Source organism: Balaenoptera borealis (assembly GCF_965194805.1).
Source record: "Balaenoptera borealis genome assembly, chromosome: 13".
Lineage (NCBI taxonomy): Eukaryota > Metazoa > Chordata > Mammalia > Artiodactyla > Balaenopteridae > Balaenoptera > Balaenoptera borealis.
This window is the reverse complement of record NC_138870.1, coordinates 3,807,842-3,832,508: the sequence shown is the minus strand read 5'-3', so window position 1 is coordinate 3,832,508 and position 24,667 is coordinate 3,807,842. Positions and strand designations below refer to the sequence as shown.

The window sequence follows — 24,667 nt, the reverse complement described above, 5'->3', positions numbered from 1 at the left end:
AAAGCCTATTGTGATATTTTGATTTATAAGAAGAAGTACACATTTGGTTTTTGTCCTGTTTCTGACACAGAGCCCCCAAAACCCTTGAAATTTCCTAAGTGCTGAGAGCCATAAAGGTATCTTTGGTTACGGGGATGAGGTGCACCTGAGGATGGGGGCTGGTGGCCAGGAGAACCATCAAAGTGATTAGAGGGTGGAACTTTCAGCCCCACCCACCCGACCTCTGGGAAGGGGAGAGAGGCAAGAGGTTGAATTAATCACCAACAGCCAACGATGTAATCAACCATACCTCAACAGTGAAGCCTCCGTAAAAACACCAAAGGAGAAGGTTCTGAGAGCTTCTGAGTTGGTGACCATGTGCAGATATGGGGAGTGACTGCCCACAGGAAGGGCATGGAAGTTCCGCGCCCTTTCCCTACGCCATGCCATATGCATCTCTTCCATCAGGCTGTTCCTGAGTTACATCCTTTTACAGTAAACAGGTAGTCTAGTAAGTAAAATGTTTCTCTGAGTTCTGTGAACCACTCTAGCAAGTTAACTGAACCCAAGGGAGGGATTTATTGGAACCTCCAATGTATAGTCGGTGATAACCTGAACTTGCAGGGGTTCAGTCTTGTGGGACTGAGCCCTTAACCTGTGGGATCTCACGCTACCTCCTGGTAGATAATGTTAGAACTGAGTTGAATTGTAGGACACCCAGCTGGTTGGTGAGGGGAAAAAAACCCATTCACAGGTTGAAATTGGTGACCAAAACTTTTAATGATTAAACACTAAAAGCATTACATTTAAAGTCAGGAATAAGATAAAGAATGCTGAGTTTCAACACTGAACACTCACACTGTAATAGAAGTCCTAGCCAACACAGTAGAGCAGAAAAAGAATTGTGAAGATTGGAAAGGAAGTAAAATTGTCATTACGCTAAGGAATGATGAGAGAAGATTGAAAAGATGCTACAAACAAATCATAAAAAAGTTCAGCAAGACCAACATATCAAAACCAATTCCATTCTTTTATGACAGAAATAAGGTATTAGACAACATAATTTTTTGTATTCCAAATACCCCATTTGGAAACCAAAGCCATAATTTATCCAGTAGTGATAAATCTAACAAAGATTTGTCACTTTACAGAGAAAATGGTAATTGCTTTGAAAGACGTACAATCCCTACATAAATGGAGAGGAAACTGTGTGTTTGTGGATGGCAAAACCCATCACCAAGAGGTCGAACCTCTCCAGATAAAGCATAAATTCAATGAAATCAGGAATAAAAATCTCACAAGGTTTTCCACAAAACTTAACACTGATTCTCAAAACACAGGGAAGCCCAAGACGGTTGTCAAGTCATCTAACTGAGCGCCTTCACCTTGGGTCAGACCCTTCCCATACATGTCTCCCCACGGTTCCGACCTGACCTCTCCTCTTTAAACCCTGAACACACCCCTTGTGTGGGGGGGTCCTCACCCATGGCTTACCCCTCACTATGATTCCCAAACCTGAATCTTTCCTGGGTTCGGACTGCATAGCGACCAGCCTCCGATCACCAGACGTCTCCAAAGCTCTTCCGACTCAACATGGCCAAAGTCCCATCCTTCCACTTGTGGCTGAACCTTCCTCCTGCTCGGCCGCTCAGGAACAGACACAACCCTCCACCCAGAAGCCAGAAACCGAGGAGTGCCTTTTGACTTTTCGCTCTCATCTCCCATCAGCAATCCACGACCACACCCTGTCTTTCTCTCTTGGAGCCCTAACCCAAAGCTTCCCCAGTGCTCACCTGGATGACCGGGCAAGTCCCATCCAGACTCCATAATCTTTTCACTGCAGCCAGCGATGCTTCTACAGCACACGATCCCTCCACTTAAAGTCTTTCCAGGGCTCTTAGATAATGGGATTTTACAGGGCCCTTTATCCGCTGATTGCGGCTCTCCAGCCATACCTTCCATCCGTCTGCACCATTCTCTCTCCTCCCTCTTCTTTGCACCCTGCTCCCAAGCCCCAAACTCAGTTGCCCAAATGATACCCCAAAATGCCAAGCTCTTCCCCCGCACAGGGCAGAGCTGCCGGTGACTTTCCTCCCCATCCCCCTTCCCCCGGCCAACTCCTACCCATCCTTAAGGTCCAGCCAAAATCTTTTCTTTTTCATTTTTTTTTTTAATTGAAGAATAGCTGATTTACAATACTGTGTTAGTTTCAGGAGTACAGCTGTTCCAGCCAAAATCTCCCTTCCCCTGGGAGGATGGCCCCAAGCTCAGTCTGGGTGAGGCGCCCTCCGTGCTCCGGCAGGTCCCCGTGCTTTGGGCACCTCAGTCCCAGCTCCCAGGGTGACTGATCCCCCTTAACACACTGCAGACCCCACGAGGGCAGGGCTGGCCGTCTTTCTCCGCTAAATTCTCCGCACACTGCACACGCTGGGGACAAAAGGATGAACAAATCAATGGCTATTTGGTGCGTGTCTGTGAAGTAATGATTTCTCTGTGGAGAGGATGCACTATTCTGTGTTCAGTGTCAGGAAACAGAAGAAAATCTCAGTAAATGTCTGGACTTGGGCACACCAGAGGGAGAGCTTGAGTTGTATGTAAATCCCTTTGGGGTTTATTCTGGAGGCTTGTAAATGAAAGGGTGACGTCTGGGAATCAAGACGCTGTTTCTGGCTCCAGTTCTACAAGCCACTGTGACCGTGGACGAGTCCCTCCGTTTCTCTGGGCCTCAGCCAGCTCACCTGTGAATTCTGTCCCTGGCAGGTCCCTCCTGCCCTGGCAGTGCCTGCGGCTCGCAGCCCAACCCCCTACTCTCCCAAGCGGCCTCTAAACATACCTTGCGGACTCTCGCCTGTGGCTTTGCTCAGAGGAGGCTGGAAACCGATCCGCCTTGGAGAGGCGTCCATGCGATGGTCGGTAAGACCAGATGTCAACTGCACGGGGCCTGACCCAGAGCCCGTGCTCAGGAAGAGCTATTCACGTCACCCTTACTAAGCTGCACGTAAAGCCTAGAGCCCTAAACAGACCAGTTAGATACATACACCTTAAGCCCTAAAGCCTAATAATAATTAATACTAGCTAGTTAATAATATGAATACCTACGGCGTCGTGTCTCCTGGCTTCACCTAGATTTTCTTCTGGGATCTGACACTAAACACAGAAGGTGCCCCGGAGGCCAGAAAGTTAGGAGATGAAAAGGAGGGTGCCCCAACTTCCCTGGCTCCACGTGGGCCCCTCGGAGAGCAGGGCCTGTGGTCCCTGGGCCCTTCCTTCCCCTGAGCTGGGAGCTGGGCTGAGCTGGGAGCTGGGCTGGGCTGGGAGCTGGGCTGGGCTGGGAGCTGGGCTGGGCTGAGAGCTGGGCTGAGCTGGGAGCTGGGCTGGGCTGGGAGCTGGGCTGAGCTGGGAGCTGGGCTGGGCTGGGCTGGGCTGGGAGCTGGGAGCTGGGCTGGGCAGGGAGCTGAGCTGGGCGGGGAGCTGGGCTGAGCTGGGCTGGGAGCTGGGCTGGGCTGGGAGCTGGGCTGGGCTGGGAGCTGGGCTGAGCTGCGAGCTGGGCTGAGCTGGGAGCTGGGCTGGGAGCTGGGCTGAGCTGGGAGCTGGGAGCTGGGCTGGGAGCTGGGCTGAGCTGCGAGCTGGGCTGAGCTGGGAGCTGGGCTGGGCTTCGAGCTGGGCTGAGCTGGGAGCTGGGCTGGGCTGGGAGCTGGGCTGAGCTGGGAGCTGGGCTGGGCTGGGAGCTGGGCTGAGCTGGGAGCTGAGCTGGGAGCTGGGCTGGGCTGGGAGCTGGGAGCTGAGCTGGGAGCTGGGTTGAGCTGGGAGCTGGGCTGAGCTGGGAGCTGGGCTGAGCTGCGAGCTGGGCTGGGCTGGGAGCTGGGCTGGGCTGGGAGCTGGGCTGGGCTGGGAGCTGGGCTGAGCTGGGAGCTGGGCTGGGCTGGGAGCTGGGCTGGGCTGGGAGCTGGGCTGAGCTGGGAGCTGGGCTGGGCTGGGAGCTGGGAGCTGAGCTGGGAGCTGGGTTGAGCTGGGAGCTGGGCTGAGCTGGGATCTGGGCTGGGCTGGGAGCTGGGCTGGGCTGGGCTGGGAGCTGGGCTGGGAGCTGGGCTGAGCTGGGAGCTGGGCTGAGCTGGGAGCTGGGCTGGGCTGGGAGCTGGGCTGAGCTGGGAGCTGGGCTGGGCTGGGAGCTGGGCTGGGCTGGGAGCTGGGCTGGGAGCTGGGAGCTGGGAGCTGGGCTGGGAGCTGGGAGCTGGGCTGGGAGCTGGGCTGAGCTGGGAGCTGGGCTGGGCTGGGAGCTGGGCTGAGCTGGGAGCTGGGCTGAGCTGGGAGCTGGGCTGAGCTGCGAGCTGGGCTTCGTGGGCAGGGGCAAGCCGGGCCCAGACCCTGCCCCAGGAGGCAGGTTTGCTGAGGCCCCCGCACTGGGTCCGCCCCAAGGAGAGCTGGGCAGAGGGTCACCCAAGGCCCTGGGCCAGGGGATCCATTACCAAAATGGAGCTGCTCCCAGCTCCGTGTGGCCTGCCATTCCCAGCCCACAACCCTGCCGGCCTGGCCTCTCCACAACCCCCCCGCCACCCCCGCCAGCCCACGGCCGGGCCTGGCAGGTGCTTCCCTCCCCAGGCAAAGCTCCCACGCGGCCTCTGCCCGCGGCTAGAAGGGGTGGGGGGTGGGGTAAGCCAACAGCAGCCCAGTGAAGGGTCCCTCTGCTGCTCCTCCTCCTCCCCCAGCGACCCTCAGGGGCCTGCCAGGAGGGGCTGGAGGGGACAGATGGCATCGCTGAGCCTGGGCCAGGTGCCACGAGCAGAGGAACAAAAATAATCCCTGACTTGGCTCCAGGGCCTGCCCCGGCGGCCTCCCGCTCTGCCCCGCCCCCCCTAAAAGCCCACCCAAGGCCACAGAGCACTCAGCTCCATCCTAGGGACCGCCGATGCCGGTTACTCAGGACTTTTCCAAAGAATCGGGAACTTACGGGCTTTTACAAGATCTTTCTAATAATGAGAATAATAAGCTTCTCAAAAACACCTTCAGGACAGGAAGGGACCTGTGATCCCCATGTTATAAATGGAGAACCCAAGTCTCAAGGAGGACCAATATCTCACCCTGACAGAGTGACCTCAGATCTAGTCCTGTCCCCTGCCTGGTCCACTGTGGTGTCCTCAAGACTTGTCTCCTGCTCTCAAAGCCCACCCCCTTCAGTAGCCCTCCACGGCCATCAGTGATCACTCAGCCCCCCCGACTCCCCCTCACGCCTGGAGCCCCCAACATGCCACTCAGAACGTGGCAACACCTGGTCCTGTAAAAGTGATGGCACCTGTGCCCACCTGTCTCCCCTGCTGGCTGTGAGCTACTTGAGGACATGATTTTCTCCTACATCCGTGTCCCCCACCACTCCTGGCTCCAAGTTGGGGACTTAGCAGCACACGGCATCCTTAATTAAGGAGTCAATTCTTCCACTGGTCCCCTTTCCTCGGTCAAGGACAAATCTACTACTCGTTTCCTTTTTATCACAATATCTCTGACTCGTTGGGCGTCAACACATGTTATAACCTCCTCCCCATGGCGCTGCCCCCAGACTGGAAGTGATGGAGGCTGGAAGGAACTAGGGAAATTTATAGGACTTGCCTGGCGTCATCCAGAAAGTTAGGGAGAGACCGTGAGGACAGGGCTTGAGGCTCCCGCCCAGTTACAAGAGCAAGAGCTCTGGGATCCAGGCTAAAGGCTCCAGCCACAAAGGACCCTCGGGATGGGGTTCTCACGTCCTGCCCACAGATGCCTCAGCTCTTAACGCTGATGCCCCTCTCCTGGAGGCCTTTGGAAGAACCACCTCCTTCATCCCAACAACCCCTATAACTGAGAAGCTGGAAGGAAAAGAAAAGTTGGGGTTTCCTTCCAGGAACCCGTCCCAATCTTCCAGATACATGAATCCCAGGTATGAAGATGTGGGATATGGGATATGGTTGGGGGGGCGGGGTGTGGAGACTAGGTAATCTGGGAGGAAGGGAGTGGGTCCCCTTCTGCTTCAACCCCAGAACAGGGATCCTTCTTCAGGCTGCAGGACTCGTCTATGAGGTCCGGTTATCAGGGCAGGTGGGGTCTAGTTTCTGAACCCCAGGTGCTTCGCCCAATCTGACTTAGCTGTTACAGAACCCACAGAGCACTGCACTGGACAGAGTGTGGATTTTCCTCATCCAACAGACTTCAGAGCTGGGACAAAAATGGCTCTCCCATCATTACCCTGGCTAGTCGCACCGGACCAGACTCTGGAGATTGGATCCAACTGTACAAGGACCACAAAATACTGCACACACTGAAGCAGATAGAGACCTCTGGGGTGCCAGGGTGGGGAGGGCAGGGCCAGTCATCTCTGAGCCTTCGCTGGCCGGACCTCATTCCTTAAACAAGAACAGGAGGGGAGATCAGGAACAGTGGGCCCCAGCCTCCCTCCAGCCCCGTCCCCCTCTCCCCTCCAGCCTCTGGCCTCCTCACGGCCTCTGAGTTCACGCACATTGTTTTCCGGCTGAGGCCAGGCCTCTGTACTTAATTCCCAACACCAGTCCAACCACAAACATCTACAGAGGGCGGAGGGAAATGGAAGAGGTCCGTAAAAGGGAACAGAAAAGTTCAGCTCTAAGAATAAGGTCTGAGGACTTCCCTGGCGGTCCAGTGGTTGGGACTCCACGCTTCCGCTGCAGGGGGCACATGTTCGATCCCTGGTCAGGGAGCTAAGATCCCACGTGCCACGCTGGGAGGGAGGGAGAGAGAGAGAGAGAGAAAGAAAGAAAGAAAGAAGGGTCTGAGGTCTAATGTCTCACATGGTGACTACAATTGCTGAATGTTCTCACACACACACAAAAGAAAAACATGTGAGATGAGAGATGTGCTAATTAACTAGATGGAGGGGACCCTTTCACAATGTATATGCACATCAAATTACCAGACCCTTGAAGTATCTTACAGTTCTAGATGTCAGTTATGCCTCAGTAAAGCTGAAATTACCTACTGTACGCCAGGCTCGGGGTATGAGGTCACTAGGACATGGTTCTGCTCTCAACATACTTCATCTATGGGTCCAGGGGTCCCTGCAACGTTGCAAGTACAGTCCACCCCTTATTACCCACAGAACCGTCACAGATTCCGTGTTTGCAAATTCATTCAGTCACTAGAATCCGTAACCCAAACTGACACTGGCGGTGCTTCCTGGTCACTCGGACGCGTCCCTGCGCTAAGCGGCCATCACCCGTGGTCCACCTGAGGTCAAGCAAGCCCGCCCTGCCTTCCGGTTTCAGCTCAGACCCCAAACAAGCGTCCGTCCTTTTCCAGGTCTATTTAGTGCCATGCTTTTCCCACTTTTGTCTTTTTGTTGTTGATCTCACTGTTTAAAATGGCCCCCAAGTGCAGTGCTGGGGGGCTGCCTGGTGTCCCCAAGTGCAAGGAGGTCGTGATGTGCCTCATGGAGAAAACACACGCGTTAGATAAGCTTTGTCCAGGCGGGAGTGATGGTGCTGTTGGTCGTGAGTTCAATGTTAATGAATCAACAATCTATGTTAAATTAGGTGTCTCTGAACAGAAACACACATAAAGCAAGGTTACGAATTAAATGGATGACAAAAATGTTGCGACCAGAGCCTCACAGGAACCTAACCCGTGTCTGCCCTCAGAACACTGGTTCAGTACCTGCTAATTCACGTTCTCAGTGACTTTATAGGAATCAGGAATGACAAGAATCCAGTGCACCAGGGAGAGTAACACGTTAAACCATTACAGGTAAACATCTTGGGGGGAGGGGGAGGATTTCAATAGACACTGAGCTCAAGACCCTGGGAAAATCACACCTGGTGGAGAAAGACATGCCCCAAGGCAGCCAAAAGGTGGAGACAGCCCCAATGTCCTTCAACAGACAAGGAATAAACAAAAGGTCATCTATCCATACAGTGAACTATTATTCAGCTTTAAAAAGGAATGGGGAAAATAAAAGGGAGTTCCCTGGTGGTCCAGTGGTTAGGACTCCCGCGCTTTCACTGCCGTGGGCCGGGTTCAATCCCTGGTCGGGGAACTGAGATCCCAAAAGCCATGCAGCACGGCCAAAAAGATACAAAAATTAAAGATTAAAAAAAATAAAAATAAAAAGCAATGGAATTCTGACACATGCTACAACATGGATGAACTTGGGGACATTATGCTAAGTGAAATAAGCCAGACACATAAAGGATGAATATTCTATGATTCCATTTCTATGAAACACCTAAAACAGGCAAATCCGCAGAGACAGAAAGTAGAAGACAGGTTCTGAGGGGTGTGGGGTGAGGGGGAAGTTCTGTAATGGGGACAGAGTTTCTGTTTGGGATGATGAAAAAGTTCTGAAGACCGATGGTGATGGTAACACAACACTGTACTTAATGTTACTGAACTGTACACTTAACAACGGTTAAAATGGTACATTTTATGTGGTGCATATTCTACCACATTTTTTTAAAAAGGGTCACCAGGAGATAGAAGGGAAAAAGAAATGGATGGAGAGGGGAGAGGGGGTCACTCCAGGAGTCTGAAGCCCAACATACAGGAGAGAAAGGAAGTTGGCCTACGTATAAGCAGAAATGCAGAGAGAGAAGGCGGGCAAGCCCCCGGGATGGAAGGAAGACGGGGGAGGACTAGAAACAACCCACAGATAGCGGATGGGCTGGGCAGGGCCAGGCAGGGCCAGGCAGCTGGACAAAGCTGGCCCCCGTGTGACTCAGAAGGCCAGCCGGGGCTTGCTGGAGGCCAAATAACGAAACCACCCAGAACCTGAGGTCATGAGGCCCAAAAGCCCCACCGTCCTTCACGCCAGGCAGCGCCCCTTCCTCTCCAAAGGCACGCAGCTCTGGGAAAGCTGGGCGTCAGGCTGTCTGGTCTATCGTGAAGAATTTCAGGGTCACAGGACCTGGGTTTTGTTGTTTGTTTGTTTGTTTAAATATTTATTTATCTGGCTGCCCCGGGTCTTCGTTGCAGCACGTGGGCTCAGTAGTTGCAGCACGCGGGATCTTTAGTTGCGGCAATCGGGATCTACTTCCCTGACCAGGGATCGAACTCAGGCCCCCTGCACTGGGAGCGCGGAGTCTTAACCACTGGACCACCAGGGAAGTCCCAGGACCTGGGTTAACGTCTGCCTCTGAGCAGCTACGCATTCACCTCCCGAAGCTCCTGTTTCCTCATCCCTCAAACTGGGACCAGACACCCCTTGCGGAGCGATGATGGAGGACCAGTGGGATGAAACAGGCAAAGCCCTGGAGGGCAGCAGCGCGTCCCTCCCGCCCCTTTCAGTGGGGACGTTGATCATACCTCGCTTCTCGACAGGACAGGATGGGGAGGGGGTGAAAGGGAAGAAGGCAAAAGGAGGGGGTCCCACAGTCCTTCCCCGTGTGAGCGCCTGTCGGAACCAAAGCCATGGAGAGCCGGGGCAGCCGGGGGCGTGGCACTGTGGAGCCCGGCGCCAGAGGCCTGGCTGGGCCTCACACTGGCACTCACACCGGGCGGGCCACTCGCCTCTCTGGGGCTGTGTCCTTGAAGATACGCTGCAGAGGGGACAACATCTCTCCTCCTCACAGGCCTATCCTGAGGATCGGGATCAATCCTGGCCGGCACAGAGGTCGGCTCCCGGCGGGGTGATGATGGAGGGGTGACAGAGGGGTGATGGCGGGGTGACGGCGGGGTGACGGAGGGGTGACGGAGGGGTGACGGAGGGGTGATGGTGGGGTGACGGCGGGGTGACGGAGGGGTGACGGAGGGGTGATGGAGGGGTGACGGAGGGGTGATGGTGGGGTGACGGAGGGGTGATGGAGGGGTGATGGAGGGGTGATGGCGGGGTGACAGAGGGGTGGTGGTGGGGTGACAGAGGGGTGATGGCGGGGTGACGGAGGGGTGATGGTGGGGTGACGGAGGGGTGATGGCGGGGTGACGGAGGGGTGATGGCGGGATGGGGGGGATGAGGGGGGGAAAAGGACGGTGAGGGGCATTCTCCCCTGGACAGCGGGGAGCTGAGGAGCAGGACGAGTGAGGGGCACAGAAAGGAGGAAATAGGTGGAGAGGGAAGCAGGCCAGAGGGACGGGTCAGCAGGGAGGGGCAGAGTGCCTCAGAGACACTCAGAGAAATAGAGGGAGATAAGATTCCTGAGCAGATACGGGCCCCTAGCCCATCCCTCAGACACCCACCCCAGAGGGGTGGCGGTGTTAATGAGGGTGGGGCTCCAGCACCCCATCCCCGTCAGCTCTGCCGCCAGCCATCCTCCCAGGGCCAGGGCTGTGGGTGTCTGTGGGCCTAGCCCTAAGGCATCCAGGAAGGGCATGTCCAAGGCCCTCCACCTCTGCCCCACCCACTGGGGCCACGAAAGGGGCCCTGATGGAGCAGCACAGAAGCCCCTCTGATCTCACAAGGAGGAGAAATCAGGTCCCACGTTCAGCCTTGCCATGATTCGTGGGGACACTTTCCCTCTCCGGACCTCGGTATCCCCACTTACAAAGAGAAAAGGTGGGGAAAGTGGAAGATCATTCACGATGAAAAAGAAATGAGCTATCAAGTCAGGGGAAAACTTGGAGGAAACTTAGAGGCATATCCCTAAGTGAGGCCCATCTGAAGCCACACCTGGAAAGGCTGCAGACTAGGACAAAGACCACACAGCATTTGGAGAAGGTGACACCATGGGGACAACAGAAGATCAGTGGAGGGATGAGCAGGTGGGACACAGGAGCTCCAGGGCAGTGAAGCCACTCCGTCTGGGGCTGTAATGCCACCATTACATGCGACGAGACGTGTGTCCAAACCCACAGAACACACCACACACACAGCGGACCCTAATATAAACTGTGGACTTTAGTTAATAACATATCAATCCTGGCCCATCAAGGTAACAAATATGCCACACAGGGCAAGGTGTTAATAAGCAGAAAGCAGGGAGGAGGGAGGGTATTCTGTGTAATTTCTGCTCAACTTTTATGTAAACCCAAAACCGCTCAAAGTAATAATAACAACAAAGGCTACTGACTTTAAAAAGAGGTGGAGAAGACTGTATATATGTATAACTGAATCACTTTGCTGTACAGCAGAAATTAACACAACATTGTAAATCAACTACACTCCAATAAAATACATTTAAAAAATAATAATAGGGCTTCCCTGGTGGTGCAGTGGTTGAGAGTCCGCCTGCCAATGCAGGGGACACGGGTTCGAGTCCTGGTCTGGGAAGATCCCACATGCCGCGGAGCAACTAGGCCCGTGAGCCACAACTACTGAGCCTGCGCGTCTGGAGCCTGTGCTCCGCAACAAGAGAGGCCGCGATAGTGAGAGGCCTGTGCACCGCGATGAAGAGTGGCCCCCACTTGCCACAACTAGAGAAAGCCCTCGCACAGAAACGAAGACCCAACACAGCCAAAGATAAATAAATAAATAAATAAATTTTAAAAAGAAAAGATGACTACTATCTTTAAAAAAAAAAAATAATAATAATAATAATAATAAAGTAGGGAGTTCCCTGGCAGTCCAGTGGTTAGGACTTGGCGCTCTCACTGCCAAGGGCCCGGGTTCGATTCCTAGATTCCTAGTCGGGGAACTAAGATCTCACAAGCCGCACAGGGCAGCCAAAAATAAATAAATAAAGATAAATATACATTTGGGGAAGCTGGAAAAAAAAAAAAAAAAAGATGGGCGGAGTAAGACTTGCATTTATTTCTCCTCTGGGCCCTTCCCAGGATTCTAAAATAAAGCAAAAGTCACAAAAGTACTGGAGGCCAAGGGACTGCACCAACCAGCTGGGCTCCCTCTGGGCGGGCCTGTCCTGTGGAATCCAGATCTCACAAGAGATCAAGGACCCGGAGTCCTGGAAACTCCTCACACGGCGAATCCCCAGGCAGGGCCTGAGCAAGCTGGGCCTCCCCTACACTGCTGCGCCACAGAGTGCAGGACCGTGCCCATGTGCCAGGACTGGGGCTGTGCCCGCACCGGTGCCCCTGCAGCTCAAGCCCCACCCCCCCGCCAGGGAGAAGGAGCCCTCCGGGGCCCAGGGCATCAGGGAGCCACGGCGGGGCGAGGGCTCAGGGGGAGCCCCAGAGAGCAGTTCGCAAGCCCCATCCTCAGCTCTGCCCGCTCTCTAATCATCTCTGGGAAAGGCCTGCCCAGGAGGGAACGAAGACCCCTGCATCTGGCAGCGCCACGGCCCCCAGGACACAGGCGAGGGACAGGCTGGACGGAGGTTAACCAAGAGGCAGCACCCACCCCACCCTGGGTCCTTTTCATAGGAATGTCCTTCGGTCTCAGAGCCACCCTGCCTGCACCGGGATAGAAATTCCAATGGCCCAGGGCCCTCAGACCCTAGGCTGAGGTCACACCAGGGAAGACCCACCCTGACCCAGAAACCCACCCCACTGATTGCCCTCTGCACCAGCCATAAACCCGCCCAGCCCTCACTCCGGCCGCCTCCAATTCCAGAATGCACGGTCACCCAGTTTGGAAACAAGGCCACATAAGCAGCTGATACCCAGGCTGTGCACAAGCATTCGTTGCTCTCGATGGGCCTGGCCAGCAAGACACCACCGGGGCCTCCTGTTCTGAAGCAGCTGCTGCGCCAGGAGCGGGACCTCACGGAAGACCCGGTCCCCTCCTCTTTTCCGTAGATCTTTCTCTAGGGGACCCCCATCTCCCACCTCAACCCGGTCCCACCTTTGCCCTGAAGAAAGGCCAAGGCTTAGGACACCAAACTCTTACCCCACACCCAGCATCTTCTTTTGGAGATTTTCTCCTTAAGTGAATTTCCCCAAAATTTGTAAATCACACGTCTGACAGGGGACTTGTATCCAGAATATTAAAGAACTCTCATAACAAAACAATCAAATGAAAAAAATAGGCAAAGGATTTGGACATACATCTCACCAAAGAAGTTGTATGAATGGCAAATAAGCACCCGAAAGGATGTTCCACATGGTAGCCATCAAGGAAATGCAAATTAAAACCTCAGGGAGATTCTACTACACACCTACGCGGATGGCACAAACAAAACAGAAAGAAACCTGACAACACCAGGTGCTGCTGAAGATACCAAGTGATGGAACTCTGACGCTCTGCCGGGAGAAATGCCAAACGGTACACGTGGGAAAACAGTTTGGCAGTTTCTTAAAGCTTTAAACATACACGTACCATGTGACCCAGCAATCCCACTCCTAGGTATTTATCCAAGAGAAATGGAGACCTGTGTTTGCACAAAAACCTGCACACCAGTGACGACAGCAGCTTTACAAAATCATCAAGGTCTGGAAACCACCCCAAAGTCCTTCAACCAGCAAACGGCCAAGCACACTGTGGGACGCCATATAACGGGGTCCTTACTTTATTTTGTATTTTTTATTTTGGGGCCACATCACATGGCATGCAGGATCTCAGTTCCCCAACCAGGAATCTGTGCCCCCTGACGTGGAAGCTTGGAGTCCTAACCACTGGACCGCCAGAAAATTCCCTATAACGGGGTCCTTATGACTCAGCAATGAAAGGGAACTAACTTCTGACCCACACACCACCTGGTCGAAGGGGGCATTCTGCTGAGTGAAGTCAGCAGAGCCCAAAGCTACACACTGTATGCTTTCACCTGACGTTCTAGAAAAGGCAAGACCACAGCAGTGAGAACAGATCGCGGAGGGCAGGGTGGGCATGGGGCGAAGGGACTGCAGCATTGAGGAACCGTCTGGGGAGATGGTCGGTTGTGGACCCTGACCATGGTGGCGACCACCCAACTCCGTGCATCTGTCAAAGCTCATAGGACTACCCATCACAAGGAGTAAACTCGGCTGCATGTAAATTTAAAACGAAACTTTTAACAAGTCCTCCTTATTCTACCCAGAGTGCCCGGAAAATTGACCGTGTTCATAAAGTCCCTCCTCTAGTCATTTCATGCCCACAGCCCTGAAATCACTACTTTTTCTCTCTTCTCACAGATATTTCTCCTGCCCTCTTCCTTCCTCCCTCTCTCCTTCTCTCTGCCCCTCTTACACATGTACACACTCAGCTGTCAAAAACCTAACATCCTTCAAAGCCAGCTCAAGTGCCTCTTCTTCCATGAAGCCTTCCCTGACTGCTCCCAGCCCCTTCAGGATGAATCCTCTTTACCAGGCATCCCCTCCACACTTGCCTGTGCTGCTGCTGCTGCTTCTTCTTTCCTTCTTTCTTTCTTTCTTTCTTTCTTTCTTTTGTGGCCGCACCGTGCAGCACGGGGATCTTAGTTCCCCAACCAGGGATGGATCCCGTGCCCCCCACAGTGGAAGCACGGAGCCCTAACCCCTGGACCGCCAGGGAAGTTCTTTGTCTGTGCTTCTCATTAGCCCTTCTTGCACCCCGCAGGCTCTCAGCGTTCGCTACTCAGTCCGTCTCCCCTGCTAGATCGCACGCTCCTTGAGCACTTGCCACGTGACCCCTGCTGCACCTGGCACACACCGGGCACACCGTGGGTGCTCTGTGACCACTGAGGGCAGGTGCAAGCAGAGGGGGCTGATGCCAAGGAGAGCTGGCGCTGCTGCGGCTGACGGAGCTCCGCGGGGGGTGTCGGAAGCACTCAAACCTCCAAGTCAACACGAGGTCACGCGATTTTCCAGGACGCTTTTCTTCCTCCTTGCCACGAAGCACAGCTCCGAGCCCCGAGGAGACAGAGGCTCAGGACACACCTGTTGAGAGACAGGACCCTGTCCCATCATCGGGGGCTGGTATTTCTCTCCCAGGAGGTGGCCCTCTGTGCAGCAACAACCGATCAGCCCATCTGATCTGAATCCATTTCACTCTGTAGAACTACAGGCGCCGGCAGGGACCCCCAGGGGCCACGGGGCCCCTCTGTGGCTGGACTTTCCCAAGCACAGCACTGCCTCTCCAGGGGTTAAGGACCAGTTATAGGTCATTTACCTGATAAACACTTATACAGTGTTTAATATGTGCCAGGCAAAGAAACCAAGCACTTTACAGATATTGCCTAATTTAATCTTCACATCAACTGTATGGGGTTGGCACTGTTATTAGTATTGCCCCCATTAATAAGAGGGGAAAATAAGCGACTTCCCTGGCGGTCCAGTGGTTAGGACTCCACGCTTCCACTGCAGGGGGCGTGGGTTGGATCCCTGGTCAGGAACTAAGATCCCGCAAACCGCGTGGCTCGGCCAAATAAAAAATAAAGGGGAAAATAAGACACACTGCAGCCTGGAAACTTGCCCAAGGCCACATAGCTGAAGAGCAGCAGGTAGGGGCTTCAAACCCAGGCAGGCAGGCTGGCTGTGAACCTCTACTGTCCAAACACTGGCCACGGCTAGTGGGCACTTGAAGCGTGGCCGGTGCAACAGAGACGTGCCGTTGAGTTAAAACACGGGCTGGATCCCAACCCTTTTTATGAAAAACAATGTAAACTATCTCATTAATATTGTTTTACTATTGATTACACGTTAAGCGATAATATTTTAGACACTGTAGTTTAATAGAAAATATTATTAAAATTCATTTCACTAGGGAAGGGTAGGGGGAAGGGACAGTTAGGGAGTTTGGGATTGACACGTACACACGGCTATATTTAAAATGGATAACCAACAAGGACCTACTGTATAGCACAGGGAACTCTGCTCAATATTATGTTAACAACCTAATGGGAAAATGCATAACTGAATCACTGTGCTGTACACCTGAAACTATCACAACATTGTTAATCAACTATACTCCAATGTAAAATAAAAAGTTAAAAAAAAATTCATTTTGCAAGAGGGAAGAGATATGGGGACATATGTATATGTATAACTGATTCACTTTGTTATAAAGCAGAAACTAACACACCATTGTAAAGCAATTATACTCCAATAAAGATGTTAAAAAAAAAAACTAAAAAAAAAAAAAAAATTCATTTGACTAGTTTCTTTTCGCCTCTTAAACGTGGCTCCCAGCTCACGTTCAATTTCACATTCCCAGCGGACAGCATCGGCTCTGGAGTCCGTACTCGCAGCCGCTACCCGACGCCGGGGCATCTTCCCCTGACCCTGACGCCCGTCCACTCAGCTTGCACAAGGGTGATGCGGGCCAAGCAATGCCGCCCACACCTCCCCGTGCTGCATCTTCCACCCGCTGGGACACTGCTCCTTCCCCCACATCTCTCAGCCTCACCTCCGGCAGGATGGATCTCCCCGAGGGTCAAAGTGGGAAAACACCTCCCTCCTCGCCTAGTGGGGTCCCCACCTGCCACATGTGGAGAAACTGAGGCCAGGACCATAAGGGGGAGGCAGAGGCCCCAGAGGTCATCTGATCCCACCTCCCATCCAGCGCAGAGACGTCCGGCGAAGCATCCCTAACCAGTTCTGCGCAGAAACAGAAATTCTGTGTAGTTCCACCTGGTCCTGCCTCCTGAAATGACGGATGGATCTGTTTTTCCTGCAAGGAGGGCTGCCTCCTGGGAGAGAAATGCCAGCACCCACCCCGGCTCCAAACTCGGCTGAGATGCTCGAAGCTCAGTACTTCCTAGGTCCGGTGTGTCCACCCTCCAAAACCAGAGGAGGCTCCCAGTGTGGCCGGAGCACTGCACTGGACTCAAGCCTTTCTGACGCAGGCTCCGCACACCACAGGGCCCACAGGGAAGCGCGTGGTGGACCCGGGTACAAACTCCAACCCACCATTCATCTCCATGTAGCTTCTTCCTCCTCTGTAAAGGAGAGGTTAAAAAAATAATAACAAACCCCATCTCACAGGGCTGCTGTGAAGATTAAAAGAGAGATGTCGAGAGAGATGTTTAGAATAACGCCTGGCATCCAGTGGGCACTTAATAAATGCTCATTTCCCTTCCCCTTCCTTCATCAACCAGAAACACCAAGTTTTTTTTTCCCCCCCAAGAATGGACAGCAAGTTCCTATTCTATATAATTGATATTCTGAACTTAAATGCAGGATTTTACACGTAAACTTTTTAGGTTTCATCTTGAGATAAGAAGACATGTTTAATATTGCTAGATGTCAAGTTATTTTGAATGGCTAAAAATTGAGAACAATTTTTTTTAAAAGTCCAGTACAGCACAGTTAAATAAGGTATTGTCATATGATGTAATATTATTCAGATCCTTAAAATTACGGTTTTCAATAATTTATATACTCACTCTATAGTATAGAGTAGTTAAAAAAAACAGAATAGAGTATAATTGCAATTATGTTAAAATATATAGACTTGCATGAACACAAGTTTGGAGGGACATATACCAAAATATTAACGGTACTCATCCCTGAGTTGTGGCACTATGTACCATTTTATTTTCTCCTTTATATATTTCTTTATTTTCCTGGTGTTCTATAATGAGCATGTATTAATCTTAACTGAAAATTTATTTTAATTTCAGGGTTCTGCTTAATCTCAGCATTCTAGTCAATTGAAATGATTTTGAATCCTGGTTCTGTCATCCAATAGGCTTGTTATCCTAAACATGTACAGAACTGATAGAGGACAAAGCCAAAAAAGATGTGACATATATCACTAGGGACCTCACCCCAGGGTGACGTGAGCTCAGTACCCAGAGTGGTCTTTCCACCGGCTACAAATCCATCTTACTGCTGCCATCAGCCAGAACACACTCAATTCTCTTGAACCCAAATTAGGTGATTTTCCCACGACTTGGTAGAGTGAACCCATGTTGGCTACTAGTTACCTCGACTTCATTTCTGATGTCCCCACAGACTGTATGTTCAAATATCTGACCTGGAATTTGGCCAGGGATGGATAAGAAGCTTACCAGCCGGCCATTTCAGGACCCCGGTCTTGCCCCCTTGAAGAGATGAACCAGGACAGCATTTGTTACCCTGCCGTCCTCACCTCTTCCCAGACCCCAGAAGCTTCTCTCAGGTCCCCAAAACACGATCTGTGAGAATCTGGCCGCCTGAGCTCAGGAAAAGCGACTTAAGTGTGGTCCAACGCACCTCGTCCAAGGCTGGCCTTAGCCCTCTCACAGGTCTGCTCTTCCCTGACAAAGATGAGGGCGTGGTAAGGGCGCTTCACCTTGGAGACGCCAGCTGCCCCCCAGCCTGTCCCTGTCGTCCTCCTGCTCTGACTGTAGCTCAGAAAAATCCCTTTCTGTTGTCCAGCTGACCCAGGCCGGCTGCTTCCCCACCTGGAGCTCTGCCCACGGCCCAGTCAACTATTATTACTCAAGGCTCAACGCCAAGATGGCCATCAGCCGGAGAGGAACAAGACCGGTCTTTTATCCTGGCCGGGACGATTCACGCAAACATCTCGGGGGCTGGAGGGAACGGAGCGCAGTTCTGGCAGGGGTGGGCCAGACCAGCAGACACTGGGACACCTCGGCTGAGAGGACAAAGCAGAGGGTTCAGCCAGAGGATGGGCTTCAGCAGCTCAGGCTTCTCTGAGTCAACAGGGCCCCTGCAGAGGAGAGGCCCACCCTGTGTGTCACCGGCCCCTCCCCAGTGCCCTTTGCACTGCCCCCAACACCCTGCCTTTCCTTCAGGCCGGATATGCATCCCCTCCCCCACGAGGGTCACCCAGCCTCAGCACAGCTCCCATTTCCTGCCCCTGGTGACTCCTCTGAAGTCTATTGTTCGTGTGAAGTTTGGGTCAAAGGAAGCCGAGTCCCCACCCATGGGGGCCCGCCCACCCTCAGCAGTCCACACTGCAGGGAGCCGGGCCCATCTTCCTGATGTATTGAAGGCCGGAGGAGGTTGGGCAAGGCCCTTGGGGGCTGGGATTCTGGTGGAAATGCTCCCAAAGGGCCAGTCGCTCCAGCTGAGGGCTCCAAGCCCATATCCCTAGTATCTACATGGAAAAACCAAAAGCGTGCGAAGAACTGTCATTTCAGAAGCGGTCAAGGCAAAGCTGGAATGAGAGCCTAGGAGCTGGAGACTGTGCCTGGCTACTCAGCCCTGCCCCACCTCCACCTGGGCCCCTGAACTGGTCACACCCTAGGGGAAGGGGGGGCCCCCCCGGACAGCAGCTGTTCAGCTACAGTTTCAGAGCCTTAAAGGGAGCTGTGGTCCCAACTCCTGCCAGCAAAGGGTCACAGGGGGCAAAGGAAGGCAGGCAACCCGGGCCTGACATCGGCTGCAGGAAGGCACGGGGCGACCACGTCCTCCACTGCCGCTGGGAAGAGGGACAGGAGCCTCAGATAGGGATGGCTCTGTGACAGTCACCAGTGCAAGACCAGGCTGGAAGCACATGGAGGCTGTGGCACTGCATCCCAGGGGACCTGGAAACACAGGGGGACCCTTCTCCACCAGCAGACCCTCGAGGAGAAAGGAGGGTGCATTTTAAAGACCCCTTGAGGGCCCCGCCCCTTCCAGAGGTCATTCTCAGATTCCAGGGTTCTGCACTTTCTGCTGGAAGGAGGGGAGTATTTCTGCCCCAACGACTTTGAGCCACAAGATGGGAGACATCCCCAGGCACAGTGCGCCAGCCTCCACGCCTGTTAGACGAAGGTGGCCAGGAGTCTGGGCATTGGGACCCACAGAGCAGGAGACGGCGCAGGAGACAGAATGGACCAGAATGGACCAGGGTGGACTCCAGTCCCAGCTGTGCCACTCACCAGCTGTGCGACCTTAAGCAAGCTACTGTCCCACCAGGGCTTCAGTTTCCCATCTTTATTTTTATTATTTTTAAAATTTTTATTGAACTATAGTTGACATTTACAACGTTGTATTAGTTTCAGGTGTACAGCAGAGTGATTCAGTTATTTTGTGTGTGTGTGTATATATATTCTTTTTTAGATTTTCTTCCATTATAGGTTACTACAAGATACTGAATATAGTTCCCTGTGCTATACAGCAGGTCCTGTTGTTTATCTATTTTATATATAGCAGTGTATATCTGCTAATCCCAAACTCCTAATTTATCCCTCCCCCACCCCCTTCCCCTTTGGTAAGCGTAAGTTTGTTTTCTATGTCTGTGAGTCTATTCCTGTTTTGTAAATAAGTTCTTTTGTACCATTTTTTAGATTCCACATATAAGTGATATCATATGGTATTTGTCTTTCTCTGCCTGACTTAACTTCACTTAGCATGATAATCTCCAGGTCTATCCATGTTGCTGCAAATGGCATTATTTCATTCTTTTTTTATGGCTGAGTAGTATTCCACTGTATATATATATATATATATATATATATATATATATATATATATATATACATCTTCTTTATCCATTCATCTGTCAATGGACATTTAAGTTGCTTCCATGTCTTGGCTATTGTAAATAGTGCTGCTATGAGCACTGGGGTACATGTATCATTTCGAATTACAGTTTTCTCTGGATATATGCCAGGAATGGGATTGCTGGACCATATATTTTCAGTTTTTTAAGGAAGCTCCATACTGTTCTCTGTAGTGGCTGCTCCTCATCTTTAAAATGAGCGAGTTAGGTGCTGACATTAGAGTTCACTAATGTTCAGCAAGTTCACCCTGGGGTCAAGGCAAAACGGTAATTAGAACATAGGAGTGGGAGACCCTGTGCTCTGCGGTGACAAAGCCAGGCTCCCACCTCCACCTGGGCCACTAACGACCCTGGTTCCTAAGTCTGAGGGAAGAAGCCTGTAGGGCCCGGCGTACAGCAAACGCTCAAGTCATCTGGCTAAATAAACATGAATGGCAGGGCAGGGTTTAGCAAAGGGTGTTCAGAGAAGTTCCCAGGAAAAAAGGGGTTCTATGCTGAAACAGGCTTAGGAAACACTGGCTGCTGCGCCTCTGGCTGTGCCAGGCACGGTGCGAGGTGCTCTGCAAACACTGAATTTTCACCGCCAACTTTTCCGATAGATACTAATGAACTCCTCCCATATTACTCATCAGGAAACCGAGCCTGAAGACTTAAAGGTAGCGAGTAAGTGTCAGGATTTATACCCTGGTACGTGTGACCCCAAACCTGAACCCGCTCTACTCCATCTTTAGACCAGACGCCCTCGAAGCCCCACCCACACCCGGCCTGAGCCGGTGAGGGGGGAGGTGGCCCCCAGCAGCACACCTGTGTCCTCAGGGTGCGTGGAGGAGGGGCGGCGAGTCCCCACCCCCTGGCAGTGTCTGGTCCCTTCCTTTCAAGAAGCCATAAACATTATGCCCACAGCATCTGGCTGTGAGAATGAAGAAAGAACTCGATAAGGGGTCGGCCTGCGTTCCCCCCACCCATCCCCACCACGTGCTGTCAATCTCACACTGCGGCCAATCTCCTGGGCATCGTGGCTCTCGCCCTACCCAGCTCCCTCCTCTAAAATGTTTCACATGGTGAAACCCCAATGGAGAGAAAACAGAAAGCAAAGCAGAAAGGAAGAGATGGGGAAACAGAGATACCCACAAGGTTCTCCTCACAGGTCAACCGGCAAATCAGAGGCGGCCTTCCCTCCCAGGCTGGCACCAAAGCATCTTTGCAATGCTCAGGACAGTGCCTCCTGGTCTAGCAAGTCTTCAAGGAGGAGGATTCTTCCATTTGACTGCCCCGGCAGCTCTAAGGAGAGCTGGACCAGGAGAAAGTAGTTCGATTCCTCCTTGTTCTTGGGGCCAAATTTAAAAGCACTATCTAGACAAATACTGTGTGATATCACTTACATGTGGAATTTAAACAACAAAACTAGTGAATATAACAAAAAAGAAGAGGACTCACAGATATAGATATGAGCAAACTGGTGGTTACCAGTGGGGAGGGGGCGGCGCAATTTAGGGGCGGGGGAGGGGAGGTACAAACTATTGAGTGTACCATAGGCTACAAGGATGTGTTGTACAACACAGGGAATATAGTCCATATTTTGTTGTAACTGGAAATGGAAAGTTGCCTCTAAAAATTGCATAAAATTTTTTAAAAGTTAAAAATAAATAAGTAAAATAAAAGCACTGTTTACACAAATCTCAAGATTCAAAACGGTCTCTTTCTCGGGGGTCCAACCCCACAAACATCCCCAAATCTCACTACTGTCACGGAAAGACAAGAATCTCAACTTCCCTTAACTTTCTGCCCAGGCAGAACAAAACCGACCTCCCTAGAAAGACAGCTGCCTGGAAGAGGCAGGTGTGGACAGCTTCCTTCCAGCTCCGCGGGTCCAGGGCGAGTGGAGCCTGGGGGCCGCACACTCCCACAGCCAACTACTCCCGTACACACACCACCAGGGACACTGTCTCCTGCCCCCGCTTCGGCAGGGAGCAAGGACAGTCCCGCCCAGGAACAACATCCTCGCGGGGAAAACGCACACTGAGAGACGCGGCATCTCGCAAGTCCTCAGGGACACTCAGCTCTCAGAAAAACGGCACTCTTAGCGAGTGGAAACGCGCTCCCGTTCGACACAAACAAATCCGCCTCCTGGAAGCCAGGTGAGTCATCTGTGAGCCGGTGTCACCCTCACATACACTCGAAGCTAAGGAGACAGGACAGCCAGACGCCACGTGAACTCATCACTTACCCTCCGGGTCTGGCCCGAACCCCCTGACACACGAGTGCACGGAGGCGCGAGTCCCGGGTCGGCCCACCCGCCGGGGAAATATCCGCTTCGGGGTCTGGGAGCTCTGCTCCCCAGACTCGCTGGTCCCCAGCGTAGAACGCACCAAGCTTCTCAAGCCCTGGGGAGCGGGGACCTTTTGCGGAGGTCCCCTCCGCTCTCGCAAAGCCTCGGCACTGCAAACCGCCAGGGCACCCACCTCCAGGGCTCTCCTTCCGAGCCCGAGAAGCGCCCAGCAGAAAAGAGGCGCGGGTGCCGGGTCTCTCCTGCCGCCGGCGTCCTCGGCTCCGCCTCCGGTCCTTTCGGCTCCGCGCGCTCCCCTTCCCCCCCAACCACCCCGGCCCTCTCGCCCACCACGGCCCTGCGGTCCGCGCGCCTCCACGTGCCCGACTCGCCACCCAGTCCGGTCCTGGGTGAGAGCTCCTCCCGCACCGCCGCCTTACCGGTCCCAGGGTGCGGGGAGGTGGGCGGGCGCGCCGGGCCAGTCCCGCGGAGTCCGCCCCGGCGCCGCTCTTCCAGCCGCGGCTCCGCTGAGGTCCCGGGAGGCCGGCGAGGGCGCTGCAGGGACGACGCGGGGTCAGCGAGCGGAGACCCGGGCTCCGGACCCGGGGCAGATCCGCTGGGCGGGGAGGAAGGCGGGTCGCGGGACGGGGCCGACCCCGCGCCGTCCCGAGCCCAGCTCGCCGCGCCCGGCGCGCGGTAGTCGGTGCGCGGTAGTCGGTGCGCGGGGTCCGGCGCGCTGTAGCCGGTGCGCGGAGCGGGGCGGAGCGGGGCTCGCGGAGGGAGGAGTTTTCCCAGAAGGGGACTGACGGGAAAGCACGGGCGATCCCTATTCCTGGCGGGGTGAGTCAACGGGAGAGGAAGGGAGCCGGGGGAACCGAGCGCGCGCAGGAGGGCGGAAGGGAGGGAAGTGGGAGAGGGGAGACGGGAGAGGGGGGGACGGCGGGCCCGGAGCGCAGGTCCAAGGCCGGAAGAAGAGAGCGCCCGGGGAGCGGCAGAGGGGCGCGGCGGCGGGGCCACTCACCTGGGGGACGCGGCCGCACGGCGGAGCCGGGAGCTGCGGGCCCTCCCCGCCCCCGGCCTGGGGTTTGAAAGGAGGAAGCCTGGAATGTGAGGAATGAGGGCTGGAATGAGATGCGCGCGGCCGAGGGCGGGAGCTGGAGGGAGTGGCGGCCCGGCCCCGAGCCCTCGGGGAGGAGACTGGGACGCGGGGAGGGGCCGCGGGCGCGGGGCGGGCGGCGCCGGCGGGGGGCGGCCGCGGGGACTGTAGGCTGCGACCTCGGCGTCCTGCTCCGGCTTCGGCCGCCGCCCCGCACACGTGCTTCCCCTTTGATCTCGGCCCAGACTCTCTTCCTCCTCCCCTGGCCCGGCTTCCCGCCGGTCCTGGCCAGCCCCCCGCTCTCGGCCGAGGCCGGAACCCTTCCCCCTGACCCGCGGGCCGGCCTCTGGCCTCGCGCCCGGCCGCCAGCACGCCTCTCCCTCCGCGCCGGCCGCGAAAGGACGGGCGAGGGCGGACGTCCGGCGCGCGGGCAGCTGCTCCCTTCCCTGCGGTGCCCACCGGGGACCCCGCTCCCGGGCCCAGGACGCAGGAGCTCCGCGCGCACACGCGTGCCCTCCCCGCACGTTCCTTTCAGGCGTTCCCTTCCGCCCAGCGCTGACCTGCGACGCTGTCACCGGGGAGAGCGGCGCACGTGGGGAGAGGATGCCAGAAGTGACGGGCGTGTGGCGCGGCAGGAGACGCGTCTAACCCTAATCCCGCATCTGTTATGCGCCCACCGGACACTGTGAAAATAGTGAAGGATAAGGCCTCAGCACCTGCCCTCTCAGAGCTTGCCATTTGGCTGGGAAGACTCGGTCTGTGGAGGAGCATCGCCAGAAAGTGGGGAGTCTGGGTCTGAAACACGCCAGGTGGGTTTAGTCTCGTGATGGATTACAACAGCGGTGCCAGTTGTGGAGGTCACGGTATCGCATTTGGGCTGTATCACTGGGCTTCTGTTTGGAAGTCTTCAGAACACACTGGCTTAATGCAGGGTGTAATCACATACCTCTGTCATCCACCTTGTTGGGAAGTTGAAACCAAAGGACTTCTGCCCTTTTCCAAAAATCAGATCCAACCTCAGCCTTATCTCTTAACCCTGTATTGTCCTGGGGTCCAGATCTTATCTCCCTTACCAAACAGAAACTTCCTTGGAGACACAGTAAATGTCCAATTTATCTTATCTTTCACCCAGCTCCAGCTTGGTGCCTGGGATAGATAAATGCGTAATAAATGT

The 24,667-nt window shown here is 54.2% G+C and overlaps 1 protein-coding gene across 1 annotated transcript in view; it reads right to left on the bottom strand.

Annotated features, from left to right (window-relative positions):
• TEAD4 (TEA domain transcription factor 4) overlaps positions 1–24,448 on the bottom strand; it is a gene marked incomplete at its 5' end in the record, with an annotated part of 72,989 nt that extends 48,541 nt beyond the window's left edge. Inside the window, 4 exons of the mRNA XM_082351359.1 lie at positions 22,838–22,952; positions 23,419–23,497; positions 23,953–24,137; positions 24,440–24,448. Coding sequence (XP_082207485.1) covers positions 22,838–22,952; positions 23,419–23,497; positions 23,953–24,137; positions 24,440–24,448 — 388 coding nt within the window. The remainder of the gene's footprint in view (positions 1–22,837; positions 22,953–23,418; positions 23,498–23,952; positions 24,138–24,439) is intronic.
• Between the last annotated feature and the right edge of the window lie 219 nt (positions 24,449–24,667).